Source organism: Oncorhynchus tshawytscha, linkage group LG33, assembly GCF_018296145.1.
Source record: "Oncorhynchus tshawytscha isolate Ot180627B linkage group LG33, Otsh_v2.0, whole genome shotgun sequence".
NCBI lineage: Eukaryota > Metazoa > Chordata > Actinopteri > Salmoniformes > Salmonidae > Oncorhynchus > Oncorhynchus tshawytscha.
Genome location: NC_056461.1, coordinates 39,243,376 through 39,260,609, shown reverse-complemented (window position 1 = coordinate 39,260,609; position 17,234 = coordinate 39,243,376). Strand labels below are relative to the sequence as shown.

Sequence of the window (17,234 nt, the reverse complement as noted above, 5' to 3'; positions counted from 1 at the left end):
AGTGATTATCTTGTTAACACAGGTGTGAGTGTTGACGAGGACATGGCTGGAGATCACTCTGTCATGCTGATTGAGTTCGAAAAACAGACTGGAACCTTCAAAAGGAGGGTGGTGCTTGGGAATCACTGTTCTTCATCTGTCAACCATGATTACCTGCAAGGAAACACGTGCCGTCATCATTGCTTTGCACAAAAAGGGCTTCACAGGCAAGGATATTGCTGCCAGTAAGATTGCACCTAAATCAACCATTTATAGGATCATCAAGAAGGGCAGCAGAGAAGCCACTTCTCTCCTGGAAAAACATCAGGGACAGACTGATATTCTGCAAAAGGTACAGGGATTGGACTGCTGAGGACTGGGGTAAAGTCATTTTCTCTGATGAATCCCCTTTCCGATTGTTTGGGGCATCCGGAAAAAAGCTTGTCCGGAGAAGACAAGGTGAGCGCTACCATCAGTCCAGTGTCATGCTAACAGTAAAGCATCCTGAGACCATTCATGTGTGGGGTTGCTTCTCAGCCAAGGGAGTGGGCTCACCCATAATTTTGCCTAAAAACACAGCCATGAATAAAGAATGGTACCAACACATCCTCAGAGAGCAACTTCTCCCAACCATCCAGGAACAGTTTGGTGACGAACAATGCCTTTTCCAGCATGATGGAGCACCTTGCCATAAGGCAAAAGTGATAAATAACTAAGTGACTCGGGGAACAAAACATCAATATTTTGGGTCCATGGCCAGGAAACTCCCCAGACCTTAATCCCATTGAGAACTTGTGGTCAATCCTCAAGAGGTGGGTGGACAAACAAAAACCCACAAATTCTGAACAACTCCAAGCATTGATTATGCAAGAATGGGCTGCCATCAGTCAGGATGTGGCCCAGAAGTTAATTGACAGACAGCATGCCAGGGCGGATTGCAGAGGTCTTGAAAAAGAAGGGTCAACACTGCAAATATTGACTCTTTGCATCAACTTCATGTAATTGTCAATAAAAGACTATGACACTTATGAAATGCTTGTAATTATACTTCAGTATTCCATAGTAACATCTGACAAAAATATCTAAAGACACTGAGGCAGCAAACTTGGTGGAAATGAATATTTGTGTCATTCTCAAAACTTTTGGCCACGACTGTACACGACTGTTCAAAGGTTTGGGGTCACTTAGAAGTTTCCTTGTTTTTAAAAGAAAAGCAAATGTTTTGTCCATTAAAATAACATCAAATTGATCAGAAATACAGGGTCGACATTGTTAATGTTGTAAATGACTATTGTAGCTGGAAACGTCTGGTTTTTAATGGAGTATCTACATAAGCGTACAGAGGCCCATTATCAGCAACCATCACTCCTGTATTCCAATGGCACGTTGTGTTAGCTAATCCAAGTTTATCATTTTAAAAGGCTAATTCATCATTAGAAAACCCTTTTGCAATTATATTACCACAGCTGAAAACTGACCCGATTTAAGATAGAGTAAATTGTTTATATGACTTTATTCCTGTGCATGTAAACATACTCATTGCACGCTCGGAATATTTGACCAAATACTAAACTTTCGACTCATTTATTTACAAGAATGTTTAGGTGTGTCAATTTTGACCCCTACCTTTTTTTGAGGAAAAAAATATTTCAAACAACATCTCTTTCTCTGAGTAATTGTATCGGTATAATATAATTTCCCCATTTTTTTGTGCGTACTATACAGTACCAGTCAAAAGTGTGGGCACATCTACACATTCAACGTTTTTTTCTTTACTTTATTTTGACAATGTTGAAAATAGTATAAAAATAAATAAATAAAATAAATAAATAAAAAACCCTAGAGTGAGTAGTTGTGTCAACATTTACCTGGTTCTGTATAGCTCCGCATTGACTTTCTACTGTCATTATTGATCATCTTTTTTTTAGGATGTCAATAATTTTGTCCGCCACTGTATGTCCTGAATTCTTGAGCGTATTAACCTGTGTGTTAACGTGTGTGTATACATGTGTTTATACCATGTAACGTGTGTTAACATGCGGTGTGTCTCCCTCCGTGCAGGCGGTGTTACAGACGTGTGGTCAGTTGGAGTTAGAGGTACGTCCTCTTTTCCTGGTTCCAGACACCAATGGCTTCATCGACCACCTGACCGGCCTCAAGACGCTGCTGCAGTCTGGGACTTACATACTGGTGGTGCCCCTCATAGGTAACTAGCACACAGACTGACTGACTGACTTCATCATCATCATCAACCACCTGACTGGCCTCAAGACGCTGCTGCAGTCTGGGACTTACATACTGGTGGTGCCCCTCATAGGTAACTAGCACACAGACTGACTGACTGACTTCATCATCATCATCAACCACCTGACCGGCCTCAAGACGCTGCTGCAGTCTGGGACTTACATACTGGTGGTGCCCCTCATAGGTAACTAGCACACAGACTGCTGACTGACTGACTGACTGACTGACTGACTGACTGACTGACTGACATCATCATCAACCACCTGACTGGCCTCAAGACGCTGCTGCAGTCTGGGACTTACATACTGGTGGTGCCCCTCATAGGTAACTAGCACACAGACTGACTGACTGACTTCATCATCATCATCAACCACCTGACTGGCCTCAAGACGCTGCTGCAGTCTGGGACTTACATACTGGTGGTGCCCCTCATAGGTAACTAGCACACAGACTGACTGACTGACTGACTGACTGACTGACATCATCATCAACCACCTCACTGGCCTCAAGACGCTGCTGCAGTCTGGGACTTACATACTGGTGGTGCCCTTCATAGGTAACTACCACACATACTGACTGACTTCATCATCATCATCAACCACCTGACTGGCCTCAAGACGCTGCTGCAGTCTGGGTCTTACATACTGGTGGTGCCCCTCATAGGTAACTAGCACACAGACTGACTGACTGACTTCATCATCATCACCATCATCATCAACCACCTCACTGGCCTCAAGACACCTCTCCCCCTCCTTTTCTATCCACCTCTCTCTCTCTCCCTGTCTCTCACTCCCTCACCGTGTCTCTCTCTCTCTCTCTCCCTCTCTCCCCCTTAATCTCTACCCACTGTCTCTCTGTCTCTCCCTTCTCCAGTGATAACAGAGTTGGATGGTCTGGCGAAGGGTCAGGAGAGCTGCGGAGGCTCTGGCGGTGGTCATGGCGGCGGTGGTTCCCGTGGTAACCCTGGCGCAACTCATGCGCGGGCGGTCCAGGAGAAGGCCAAGGTTGCCGTGGCGTTTCTGGAGCGAGGGTTCGAGGCCAGAGAGCCCTGTCTCAGAGCGCTGACCAGCAGAGGAAGTCAACTGGAGTCTATCGCCTTCCGCAGTGAAGACACCTCCGGACAACAGGTGTGTGTGTGTAAACACCCAGATCCTCTGTTTACAGTGCGATGTTTTACCGTCTGTAGTATGTGAATTAGTTTGGAGTAGTCTGACTGCATATCAATGCATTTTCATCCAATTGTGGGCTGTCATTGAAAATCAACTTTAGATTTACCAGTCTCTGCTCCCTCCCTACCTCCTCCCTTCTTTTCTCTCTCTCCAGGGGAACAATGATGATGTCATCTTGTCCTGCTGTCTCCACTACTGCAAAGACAAGGCTAAGGACTTCATGCCTGCAAAGAGAGGTAGACAACCACACACACACACACCACCACCCACACACACATTATGCCTGATTTGTCTATACTTTTATATTAACCCCCCTCTTTCCCTCTATCCTCTCCTTCCTCAACCCCCCCACTTCTTCCCCTCCCAACCTCTGCTCCCCTCTCTCCCCCTCCCATCCTCTGCTCCCCTCTCCCCCCCTCCCATCCTCTGCTCCCCACTCCCATCCTCTGCTCCCCTCTCCCCCTCCCATCCTCTGCTCCCCTCTCCCCCCCTCCCATCCTCTGCTCCCCTCTCTCCCCCTCCCATCCTCTGCTCCCCTCTCCCCCTCCCATCCTCTGCTCCCTCTCCCTCCCTCCCAACCTCTACTCCCCTCCACACTCTCCCCCTACCTATTTGCCCTCTTCCTCCCTCCAACCTCTCTCCCCCCTCTAACCACCCCCCCCATCCTCTGCTCCTCTCCCCCTCTCCCATCCTCTGCTCCTCTCTCCCCCCTCCAACCACCCCCCCCATCCTCTGCTCCTCTTCCCTCTCCCATCCTCTGCTCCCCCCCTCCCTCCCTCCCATCCTCTGCTCCTCTCTCTCCCCCTCTAACCCTCCCATCCTCTGCTCCTCTCCTCCCTCTCCCATCCTCTGCCCCCCCCTCTGCTCCACTCCCCCTCTCCCATCCTCTGCTCCTCTCTCTCCCCCTCCAACCCTCCCATCCCCTGCTCCTCTCCCCCTCCCAACCTCTCTCTCCTCTCTACCAGACGGTCCGGTGCGGTTGCGTCGGGAGGTGGTTCTTCTGACAGATGACCGTAACCTGCGGGTCAAAGCCCTGACCAGGAATGTGCCGGTCAGAGACATCCCCGCATTCCTCACCTGGGCCAAAGTGGGCTGAACTGGGTCACACCTTAGACCACGCCCAGAGCACCCAAACAACCAATCAACTGCTGAGAACCGCTGGCCACCTCCCATACCATCGGAGTGGAGGAGGAGCCTGGAAGCTAATGCAGAAGTGAAGACTGATGGAGAGAAGGAGAAGAAAGCTTTTTTTGTGGAAAAATGAAATATGGAAACTAAAAAGCATTTTTTTGTTGTTGTGTGGAATGAGTTGAAATAGGCTGAGATCTTTTTAACCTCTCATTGTGATGAGGTGTGTGTGTTTGCCGCTGAGCTCAGGGAGCGGGAGGGAGGAGAGGAGCAGGGAGAGTTTAAGAGATGCGGGAAGGCTGGCCCATGAAGAGATGTAGAAGACAGAAGGAGGAGAGGTATTTGTGTTCATTTCTGGTTTCTTCGGTCCAGCCATGCGTCGTGCATAACTTCTGCAGTGCGTTCACAAGGCCAGGTACTTACCTCCGTGGAAACGACAGAGAGGAAGAGAGAGAGGGAGGTTAGGGCTGGAGGACGAAGGCCCAAACCTGACTGAGAAGTGTTATAGTATGTGTTTGTGTGAGGGTCTGTTTGACTGACAGCTGTCTGGAACCCCAGAGCCGCACAGAGAGAAAGGCTTTGTATTTTTTAATGAACCTTTATTTAACTCGGCAAGTCAGTAAAGAACAAATTCTTATTTACAACGAGGGCCAAACTCTAACCCTGATGACACTGGGCCGGTTGTGATACAGCCTGGAATCGAACCAGGGTCTGTAGTGTAGCCTCTAGCACTGAGATGCTGTGCTATAGACCACTGCGCCACTCGGGGGAGTGGCAGGGGAGCCAGGTTGTATCGGGGTACCAGCCAGGTTGTAGTATCAGGGTACCAGCCAGGTTGTAGTATCAGGGTACCAGCCAGGTTGTAGTATCAGGGTACCAGCCAGGTTGTAGTATCGGGGTACCAGCCAGGTTGTAGTATAGGGGTACCTGCCAGGTTGTAGTATCAGGGTACCAGCCAGGTTGTAGTATCAGGGTACCAGCCAGGTTGTAGTATCAGGGTACCAGCCAGGTTGTAGTATCAGGGTACCAGCCAGGTTGTAGTATCAGGATACCAGCCAGGTTGTAGTATCAGGATACCAGCCAGGTTGTAGTATCAGGGTACCAGCCAGGTTGTAGTATCAGGATACCAGCCAGGTTGTAGTATCAGGATACCAGCCAGGTTGTAGTATCAGGATACCAGCCAGGTTGTAGTATCAGGGTACCAGCCAGGTTGTAGTATCAGGGTACCAGCCAGGTTGTAGTATCAGGATACCAGCCAGGTTGTAGTATCAGGATACCAGCCAGGTTGTAGTATCAGGATACCAGCCAGGTTGTAGTATCAGGATACCAGCCAGGTTGTAGTATCAGGGTACCAGCCAGGTTGTAGTATCAGGGTACCTGCCAGGTTGTAGTATCAGGGTACCAGCCAGGTTGTAGTATCAGGATACCAGCCAGGTTGTAGTATCAGGGGTACCAGCCAGGTTGTAGTATCAGGATACCAGCCAGGTTGTAGTATCAGGGTACCAGCCAGGTTGTAGTATAGGGGTACCAGCCAGGTTGTAGTATCAGGGTACCAGCCAGGTTGTAGTATCGGGATACCAGCCAGGTTGTAGTATCGGGATACCAGCCAGGTACCTTCCTCTACCCACCCTCCTCCAGGTCCGCGTGACCCCGAGCCACATTCTCAGCCTCTGATGACCCGGAAGTGGTCCGTTTCAGTTCCTGTAAAACCATGAAGTGATTTTCATCCCAGTTGCCCAGCAGCTTGTGTGAGGCTGAGAGTCTTTCCCAAGGCTGAGAGTCTTTCCCAAGGCTGAGAGTCTTTCCCAAGGCTGTGAGTCTTTCCCAAGGCTGAGAGTCTTTCCCAAGGCTGAGAGTCTTTCCCAAGGCTGAGAGTCTTTCCCAAGGCTGTGAGTCTTTCCCAAGGCTGAGAGTCTTTCCCAAGGCTGAGAGTCTTTCCCAAGGCTGAGAGTCTTTCCCAAGGCTGAGAGTCTTTCCCAAGGCTGAGAGTCTTTCCCCAGGCTGAGAGTCTTTCCCAAGGCTGAGAGTCTTTCCCAAGGCTGAGAGTCTTTCCCAAGGCTGTGAGTCTTTTCCCAAGGCTTCTGTAAAAGGAACAGCTTTAAAGACAAAAAGACAAAGAAAAAATACTTGGGTCTTTTTTAGCATTGTGTGGGAGTGTGTTGTTTCTGAGTTGGTTGGTGTATCCATTGGGAGTGTGTGATGTTTATGCTCTACAGAAGAGCTTTTCTGTCAGCAGACGTTCTCACTCACCTAACCTTTTAGTTTGTTGTTTTTAATCCTTTCAAAATATTATCATAAGATTCAACTTTAGTTTTAGGTCATTGTATATTTTGTGTGTGTTGTTTTCCTTTGTTTTTATCACCACCTCTGGGTAACTCGTTCAGCTTCTATAAATTATATATCTATGTTCGTTCTAAGTTCAGAACTTTGTGCTGATCTGTTTCTTTATGAGTGGCTAAGACCCGGGCTGCGTCCCAAAATGGTCAAAAGTTGTGTACTAAGCCTATAAGGAACAGGGTGCTAATAGGGTGCCAATAGGCTGCCAATAGGGTGCCAACAGGGTGCCCTATACTGATCAGACAATTAACAATGGAATTAGCTTTTGTAGCACCACAGTGTGCACACGTTAACAAGCGGGTATGACACGTGTGTGTTTACCACAAACGTGCGTGTCAGAGTACACACTATTCTGCGTCAGACAGACGGGGGAGTCTTTTCACAACCGTAAAATGTCCCACACAATATAAACAAAGATGACATCAGTGAACGACGTACCAGACGTAGTAATATGTTTGATCAGCATGCTATAATGATTTACTATTCATGCTGACGTTAAACGTGTTACCAGTTCTAATCTGTCCTCCAGACGGCACAAGGTAGTTGGTTTATTATCCGTCTATGACAGTAACACACACAGTTGAGTAATTTCACAAAGCATTAAACATCAGTCTTGTAAGCTCAGGTCTATGAACAACTATAGATAGATTTGGTATAAATGAGTTGATACTCTCAATCATTTTGATCTTTATCTTTGTGTGTTGTGTATTTGCCAAAACCATAGCTAGTTAACTTGTTGATCCCACTTGTTTAGGAATCTTTGAGTGGGTCCCAATGATCTCTCCTTTCTCCCAAAGTGTGCACTTGTTCACTTTTTGTGGGAGGGATTGGTGATCGAGTGCGCACTTCAGGAGGAAGGAGAGATTCCCGGGACGCTCCCTCCGCCTACTCTCACTGTTCTGTCTATATGCTGGAGCCGACCCCAGGCCTGCATGTACTATCCCATCACAAGGCTTTTTCATTATTTTCCATGAGTTGTTTGATTAAATGATTTGTTTTGATTCAAATCAGTTGTCTGTTTGTTTATTTATGTATGTGTGTGTGTGGTGTACAATGATGGGTTTACATCACGTGTCAAACTCATTCCACAGAGGGCCGGGTGTCTGTGGGTTTTCACTCCTCCCTTGTACTTGATTGATGAATTAAGGTCACTGATTAGTAAGGAACTCTCCTCACCTGGTTGTCTAGGTCTTAGTAAGGAACTCTCCTCACCTGGTTGTCTAGGTCTTAGTAAGGAACTCTCCTCACCTGGTTGTCTAGGTCTTAGTAAGGAACTCTCCTCACCTGGTTGTCTAGGTCTTAGTAAGGAACTCACACCTGGTTGTCTAGGTCTTAGTAAGGAACTCACACCTGGTTGTCACCTGGTGGTGTCTTAGTAAGGAACTCTCCTCACCTGGTTGTCTAGGTCTTAGTAAGGAACTCTCCTCACCTGGTTGTCTTAGTAAGGAACTCACACCTGGTTGTCTAGGTCTTAGTAAGGAACTCTCCTCACCTGGTTGTCTTAGTAAGGAACTCTCCTCACCTGATTGTCTAGGTCTTAGTAAGGAACTCCCCTCACCTGGTTGTCTAGGTCTTAGTAAGGAACTCCCTCACCTGGTTGTCTAGGTCTTAGTAAGGAACGCTCTCTCACCTGGTTGTCTAGGTCTTAGTAAGGAACTCTCCTCACCTGGTTGTCTAGGTCTTAGTAAGGAACTCTCCTCACCTGGTTGTCTAGGTCTTAGTAAGGAACTCTCCTCACCTGGTTGTCTAGGTCTTAGTAAGGAACTCTCCTCACCTGGTTGTCTAGGTCTTAGTAAGGAACTCTCCTCACCTGGTTGTCTTAGTAAGGAACTCTCCTCACCTGGTTGTCTAGGTCTTAGTAAGGAACTCTCCTCACCTGGTTGTCTAGGTCTTAGTAAGGAACTCTCCACACCTGGTTGTCTAGGTCTTAGTAAGGAACTCTCCTCACCTGGTTGTCTAGGTCTTAGTAAGGAACTCTCCTCACTTTGTAGCTTCCGAACAATGACTTTCCTGAGAGTGGAAGACTCACACAGAGTATCCTGTATGTGGAAAAGGCTATACATCACTGAGTTATCTCAAAGACCACCAGGGAATTCACACCGGAGAGAAACTTATCTGTGCACTGTTTGCGGCAACGGAACACATGGCGACTTACACAGGGGAGAAATCACATCAGTGTAATGTTTTCAGCAAGCGCTTCAGTCAGAGCGGATACCTGTCATGTCATATGATGACTCACACAGGGGAGAAATCACATCAGTGTAATGTTTTCAGCAAGCGCTTCAGTCAGAGTGGATACCTGTCATGTCATATGATGACTCACACAGGGGAGAAATCCAAGAAACCATTTAAGTGTTCTGTATGTGGACAACGTTGGATATCATTAAGTATTCTAAAACGCCACCAGAAAATTCACAACGCAGTGAAAACATACCAGTGCAACAGTATGCAGCAGAAGCTTCACTCAGAGCACAGTCCTGACACAACATATGAAGACACACACAGGGGAGAAGCGATATAAGTGTTCTACGTGTGAAAAATGCTTCACAACATTAGGTGATCTGACACACCACAAGCAAGTTTACAATGGAGAGAAAACGTATAGCTGCAATGGTTGTGACAAATGCTTCAATCAAAGTAGTTCCCTTAAATCACCCAAGAAGAATATTCATAAGAGGGAGAACCCATAGGTGTCCAATGTGTCAGTCAGAAGATAGAAAGGCGTATTCTAACTGACAACTGTACGAGAAAAACATAACATGGATTTTGGCCACTGGTCAGCCGGGCTACTAGACCACAATTTTAACCAGGTCCAAAATCTGTGCCATGCGATATTTGAAAAGATGTTGCTTATTTCGAAGAGTGCAGTCTGTTGATCTGTGAGCAGCAGGAGTCCTTATTGATTATTGAAATAATGAAATAGGATCATTTGAACTGTCTTCTATCTTCATTTAATGGAAATACAGGTTCAGAGTGCTGATCTAGGATCAGGTTGTCAAATCTGATCCTAGATCAGTACTCCTACTTTGTGACTATGATAATAATACAGGTCCAGGAGCGAGGACTCGTTAACACAAAGCAAATTATTATACACTGGGTGGTTCGGGTCCTGAATGCTGATTGGCTGACAGCCGTGGTATATACCACACCCCTGTGCCTTATTGCTTAATTAGGATAACAGTAGGTCTATGGTTTCTCCACCCTTGTTGGCGTATATACTGTAGGTTTATCCGGTAGAGATGTACGGTCTCCCAAACCCTCTGTTCAGTGGGGGACTTTCCGTCTGTCATTGGAGCCTTACTTTCTTTATTTGATTAAAGCGTAAATCAAATTTTATCGGTCGCATACACATATTTAAAAGATGCTATTGCAGGTGTAGAGAAATGCTTGTGTTCAAATCAAATCAAATCAAATTTTATTTGTCACATACACATGGTTAGCAGATGTTAATGCAAGTGTAGCGAAATGCTTGTGCTTCTAGTTCCGACAATGCAGTAATAACGAACAAGTAATCTAACTAACAATTCCAAAAAAACTACTGTCTTATACACAGTGTAAGGGGATAAAGAATATGTACATAAGGATATATGAATGAGTGATGGTACAGAGCAGCATAGGCAAGATACAGTAGATGATATCGAGTACAGTATATACATATGAGATGAGTATGTAAACCAAGTGGCATAGTTAAAGTGGCTAGTGATACATGTATTACATAAGGATGCAGTCGATGATATAGAGTACAGTATCTACGTATGCATATGAGATGAATAATGTAGGGTAAGTAACATTATATAAGGTAGCATTGTTTAAAGTGGCTAGTGATATATTTACATCATTTACCATCAATTCCCATTATTAAAGTGGCTGGAGTAGAGTCAGTGTCATTGACAGTGTGTTGGCAGTAGCCACTCAATGTTAGTGGTGGCTGTTTAACAGTCTGATGGCCCTGAGATAGAAGCTGTTTTTCAGTCTCTCGGTCCCAGCTTTGATGCACCTGTACTGACCTCGCCTTCTGGATGACAGCGGGGTGAACAGGCAGTGGCTCGGGTGGTTGATGTCCTTGATGATCTTTATGGCCTTCCTGTAGCATCGGGTGGTGTAGGTGTTCTGGAGGGCAGGTAGTTTGCCCGCGGTGATGCGTTGTGCAGACCTCACTACCCTCTGGAGAGCCTTACGGTTGAGGGCGGTGCAGTTGCCGTACCAGGCGGTGATACAGCCCACCAGGATGCTCCGATTGTGCATCTGTAGAAGTTTGTGCCTTTTGGTGACAAGGTTGAGGTTGAAGAGGCGCTGCTGCGCCTTCCTCAGTGTGAGTGGACCATTCAGTTTGTCTGTGATGTGCCGAGGAACTTAAAACTTGCTACCCTCTCCACTACTGTTCCATCGATGTGGATGGGGGTGTTCCCTCTGCTGTTTCCTGAAGTCCACAATCATCTCCTTAGTTTTGTTGACGTTGAGTGTGAGGTTATTTTCCTGACACCACACTCCGAGGGCCCTCACCTCCTCCCTGTAGGCCGTGTCGTTGTTGGTAATCAAGCCTACCACTGTTGTTCCATTGATTGAATGATGAACTGACCTAGCTCCAACAGTGTTCCATACACACAAATCTAAAAGAATGGAATTAAGAAATAGATAAATATTAGACGAGCAATGTCAGAGTCCGGTGTTCCATTAAAGTGATGGGATGTATAGTCATTATGGACAGTGTTATTTAGTATACCTGAAGAATTATATAATAGTGACAGCAATGGTTCAATAGTTCCATTACATACATATGAAGTGGGTAAAACAGTATGTTAACATCATTAAAGTGACCAGTGTTCCATTAAAGTGACTGGTGTTCCATTAAAGTGACCGGTGTTCCATTATTAAAGTGACCAGTGTTCCATTATTAAAGTGACCAGTGTTCCATTAGTAAAGTGACCGGTGTTCCATTAAAGTGACCAGTGTTCCATTAAAGTGACCAGTGTTCCATTATTAAAGTGACCAGTGTTCCATTATTAAAGTGACCAGTGTTCCATTATTAAAGGGACCGGTGTTCCATTATTAAAGTGACCGGTGTTTCATTAAAGTGACCAGTGTTCCATTATTAAAGTGACCAGTGTTCCATTATTAAAGTGACCATTAAAGTGACCAGTGTTCCATTAAAAGTGACCAGTGTTCCATTATTAAAGTGACCAGTGTTCCATTATTAAAGTGACCAGTGTTCCATTATTAAAGTGACCAGTGTTCCATTATTAAAGTGACCAGTGTTCCATTACTAAAGTGACCAGTGTTCCATTATTAAAGTGACCAGTGTTCCATTATTAAGTGACCAGTGTTCCATTATTAAAGTGACCGGTGTTCCATTAAAGTGACCGGTGTTCCATTAAAGTGACCAGTGTTCCATTATTAAAGTGACCATTAAAGTGACCAGTGTTCCATTATTAAAGTGACCAGTGTTCCATTATTAAAGTGACCAGTGTTCCATTATTAAAGTGACCAGTGTTCCATTATTAAAGTGACCAGTGTTCCATTATTAAAGTGACCAGTGTTCCATTATTAAAGTGACCAGTGTTCCATTATTAAAGTGACCGGTGTTCCATTATTAAGTGACCAGTGTTCCATTAAAGTGACCAGTGTTCCATTAAAGTGACCGGTGTTCCATTAAAGTGACCAGTGTTCCATTAAAGTGACCGGTGTTCCATTATTAAAGTGACCAGTGTTCCATTATTAAAGTGACCAGTGTTCCATTATTAAAGTGACCAGTGTTCCATTAAAGTGACCAGTGTTCCATTATTAAAGTGACCAGTGTTCCATTAAAGTGACCAGTGTTCCATTATTAAAGTGACCAGTGTTCCATTAAAGTGACCAGTGTTCCATTATTAAAGTGACCAGTGTTCCATTATTAAAGTGACCAGTGATTCTATGTCTATGTACATAGGGCAGGAGCTTCTAAGTTGCAGGGTTGAGTAACCGGGTGATAGCCAGCTGGTGACAGTGACTAAGTTCAGGGCAGGGTACTGGGTAGAGGTTGACTAGTGATGGCTATTTAATAGTCTGATGGCCTTGAGATAGATGTTTTTCAGTCTCTCGGTCCCAGCTTTGATGCACCTGTACTGACCTCGCCTTCTGGATGATAGCAGGGTGAACAGGCTGTGGCTCGGCTGGTTGTTGTCCTTGATATTCTTTTTGGCCTTCCTGTGACATCGGATGCTGTAGGTGTCTGGGAGGGCAGGCAGTGTGCCCCCCCCGGTGATGGGTTAGGAAGACAGCACCTTCCTCTAGAGAGTTCTGGATTACGGGCGGTGCAGTTGCCGTACCAGGCAATGAAGCTCGACAGGATGCTCTCCATGGTGCATCTGTATAAGTTTGTGAGGGTTTTAGGGGCCAAGCTGATTTTCTTCAGCCTCCTGAAGTTAAACATTCATGCACCACTGGAAGAAACTCTTAACTTATGTTTTCTAACAGCTGATTTAGCTAATGCAATTTAAAAACACTTGTATTTAACTTGAAGCTACTCAGTGTGGAGGTGGGATGGGCTTTGAGCTAGGATAGGATGAGGGGGGAGTGTTTATGTAACGGCTGTTGGTGGAAGAAGGTGAGGACCAAGGTGCAGCGTGTTCATCATTATTTAACAGAACACTGAATGACAAAACAACAAAGAGAACAACCGAAACAGTTCTGTCTGGTGCAGACACAAAAACAGAAAGCAACTACCCACAAAACCTATGTGGGCAAGAGCTACCTAAGTATGGTTCTCAATCAGAGACAACAACAGACAGTTGTCCCTGATTGAGAACCATACCCGGCCAAAAACAAAGAAATACAAAAACATAGAAAAAAGAACATAGAATGCCCACCCTAGTCACACCCTGGCCTAACCAAAATAGAGGATAAAAAGCCTCTATGGCCAGGGTGTGACAGTTTATTTTGTAATTAAGATAAGGAATTAAGATCTCAATATGGAAGTAGTGAGGTCTGCACAACGCATCACCGGGGGCAAACTACCTGCCCTCCAGGACACCTACACCACCCGATGTCACAGGAAGGCCATAAAGATCATCAAGGACAACAACCACCTGAGCCACTGCCTGTTCACCCCGCTATCATCCAGAAGGCGAGGTCAGTACAGGTGCATCAAAGCTGGGACCGAGAGACTGAAAAACAGCTTCTATCTCAAGGCCATCAGACTGTTAAACAGCCACCACTAACATTGAGTGGCTGCTGCCAACACACTGACTCAACTCCAGCCACTTTAATAATGGGAATTGATGTAAAATATATCACTAGCCACTTTAAACAATGCTACTTAATATAATGTTTACATACCCTACATTATTCATCTCATATGTCTACGTATACACTGTACTCTATATCATCTACTGCATCTTTATGTAATACATGTATCACTAGCCACTTTAACTATGCCACTTTGTTTACATACTCATCTCATATGTATATACTGTACTCGATACCATCTACTGTATCTTGCCTATGCCGTTCTGTACCATCACTCATTCACATATCTTTATGTACATATTCTTTATCCCCTTACACTTGTGTGTATAAGGTAGGAGTTTTGGAATTGTTAGTTAGATTACTCGTTGGTTATTACTGCATTGTCGGAACTAGAAGCACAAGCATTTCGCTACACTCGCATTAACATCTGCTAACCATGTGTATGTGACAAATAACATTTGATTTGATTTGATTTGAATTACACACCTAGACAAAATGAGAATGACGAAACAGATGTTATCCTACTTTCAGTGTTAGTAGATGCACAACTGGAAATAGTGTTTAGAATTGTATTCCTCTCACCTTAGCTTGAATTTCATTGGGTCACCAATGTCACTTACATCACCAACCCGGAAGTTGATTTACCTCAGTATTTTGCACACAATCGGTCGTTTTTCCTGTCCAGTGTTATATTCATGTGATGTAAACAAAGATGACTTGTTCTTTCATTTGACCTTGGAACATGTTCTGAAACCCAAATGTGATGCAAATGTAACAATATGAACACATTTGAATCATTGTTCATATTTAGACAATTATTTGTCATATTTCAATTAGAAATACCGATTATTTACACTTTTCTACTCAGGGATGGAATTGAAGGATTTTGGGCACTGGCCAGCCAAGCTACTAGACCACAATTTGAACTAGCCCCGGTCCAACATCTGTGCCATGCTATATTTGAAAAGACGAAGATAACATCTCAGTTACATACTTGTCGTCCTCTCTCCTCATCTCCTCAAAACCAATTGGATGAGAAAGCCAGAGGTCCCTCCCCTCTGACCTTCTCCTCTAATGGTCTTTGAGAAGGAGAGAACATGAGGAGTATGCAATTGAGATCTTACCCAGGTTTCTCTAGCAGTCAGGCTAGTTGGTATGGAGCAAGATACCTGCCAAAAGGTTGAACGTACATATCTCTAGGTTCGTAAGAAAATCCACACGTTAATTGCTACGCTCATAAGAAAAGCCATTTATGAAACGGAAACGTGGCATTTCATCTGTGAACATACAAACCGTTATGATTACGGACCAACATTTTAGGCTTCAACAAATCTTGTGTTGCAATTCTGACGTACAATTCTACCTTTCAAAGTTTTGGCAGTTTCATCTCTCCAACAAAAGAAATGTACACCAAACAGCCTGTGATGAGTTCTACATGAAAAAGCAGTTTAGCCTTTACGAAGACAACCTAAAACCACTGCAACAGAGTTATTGTAAAGTGTGGGAATAAACTTATGCCAGACTCAGCCTACATTTAATCTCTCCCTTGTTCATTTCAAAGTCCATATGTTCATGACCCGAATAATGTAAAATTATTTTACATTTATATTAACCCCTCTCACAGAATATGCTTTGGTTATGATATTCCTGGTAGATACTACTGGTTATGATTCATTATTCTAGTAGACACTACTGGTTATGTTTCATTATTCAGGTAGATACTACTGGTTATGTTTCATTATTCCTGGTAGATACTACTGGTTATGTTTCATTATTCAGGTAGATACTACTGGTTATGTTTCATTATTCTAGTAGATACTACTGGTTATGTTTCATTATTCCTGGTGGATACTACTGGTTATGATTGATTATTCCTGGTAGATACTACTGGTTATGATTGATTATTCCTGGTAGATACTACTGGTTATGATTCATTATTCTGGTAGATACTACTGGTTATGATTGATTATTCCTGGTAGATACTACTGGTTATGATTCATTATTCTGGTAGATACTACTGGTTATGATTGCAGACAGAGCCTAGAGAATGGGATGGTGCAATATTGAATTTGTCATATTTTGATAAGGTGCATGCATGGAGATGTCCACGTCACCCAGAGATATGCCCATGCTGTAGAGATCCACCCAGCGGACAGAAACGTCACTGTTGTTGGCATAATACAGCTAGTGCTATCTAGACTTGCAGTGGCAAACAAATCCATTACATTAGCAACCTAAATGTGAGATAAACTCAACCGAGGAGTAATAGAGAATGGAGACTTTTAACTTGAAAACGTGCTGGATACCTCTTTCTGGTTGCCCTGACTACCTTTATTTAACTAGGCAAGTCAGTTAAGAACAAAATCTTATTTTCAATGATGGCCTACAGATCTGAACACAGTCAGACCACAAAGCGACTTTTGTGCGTCTAAACCCGTCTTTCAGTGCAATCTTCGTATTTTGATAGCAGAAGTCGCATGTATGGTGTCAAGTGTAGACACCGCATGTGACAGGGATTACCTATGCACATGTATTTGTGTAAATAAAACCTATCTAATATGCACATATTTGGATTTAAGCGGATTTTCCACTCTTAAAGGGCCAAATTAGTAGCAATGATGACGCTGGGGGGTGGAAACTCGGTTAATTTGGAAATTAGAAGTGCTCCTGAATAGAATGGACCCCCCCCCTTTTTTTTTTTTACTGCGACACAGCATACAATTATGTAAGGTGCAATATGTATGACCAATATGAAGGGGGAAAAACCCGTTGGATTTAAGCTGATGGGCCCCTCTTTAAGGGCTGCAAAATGAGCAGTGATGCTCCTCAGGGTTTACACTTTGTGGATTTGGAAAGTAGAAGTGCTCCTGACTAGAATGGAACTCTCTTTTACTTTGACACAATGTTCAGGCAATTATGTATGCTGCAATGAATAATAGAAGTACCCACACAAAAAACATTGTTGACCACAATATAGACTATTTTATAGAAATACTTAAAATTATTATTTGTATGATAAGTAGTATAACATTTCGATAATTGTGCACATTATCCACCATTTTCCCCATCATTATTAATTGACAAAGTATACAGGACAAGACTCTTATTCTGAAGGATTGCAAAAAATCCATGACCCGGAAGTACTTAGTTATT

At 44.1% G+C, this 17,234-nt stretch overlaps 1 protein-coding gene across 1 annotated transcript in view; it reads left to right on the top strand.

Annotated features, from left to right (window-relative positions):
* Positions 1–7,864, top strand: part of LOC112230696 (telomerase-binding protein EST1A-like) — a 30,027-nt gene extending 22,163 nt beyond the window's left edge. The window contains exons 15-19 of the mRNA XM_042311229.1: positions 2,041–2,185; positions 3,097–3,350; positions 3,547–3,628; positions 4,358–5,954; positions 6,131–7,864. Of these exons, the coding sequence (XP_042167163.1) occupies positions 2,041–2,185; positions 3,097–3,350; positions 3,547–3,628; positions 4,358–4,488 (612 nt within the window). The 3' untranslated portion in view covers positions 4,489–5,954; positions 6,131–7,864. The remainder of the gene's footprint in view (positions 1–2,040; positions 2,186–3,096; positions 3,351–3,546; positions 3,629–4,357; positions 5,955–6,130) is intronic.
* The last annotated feature ends 9,370 nt before the right edge of the window (positions 7,865–17,234 follow it).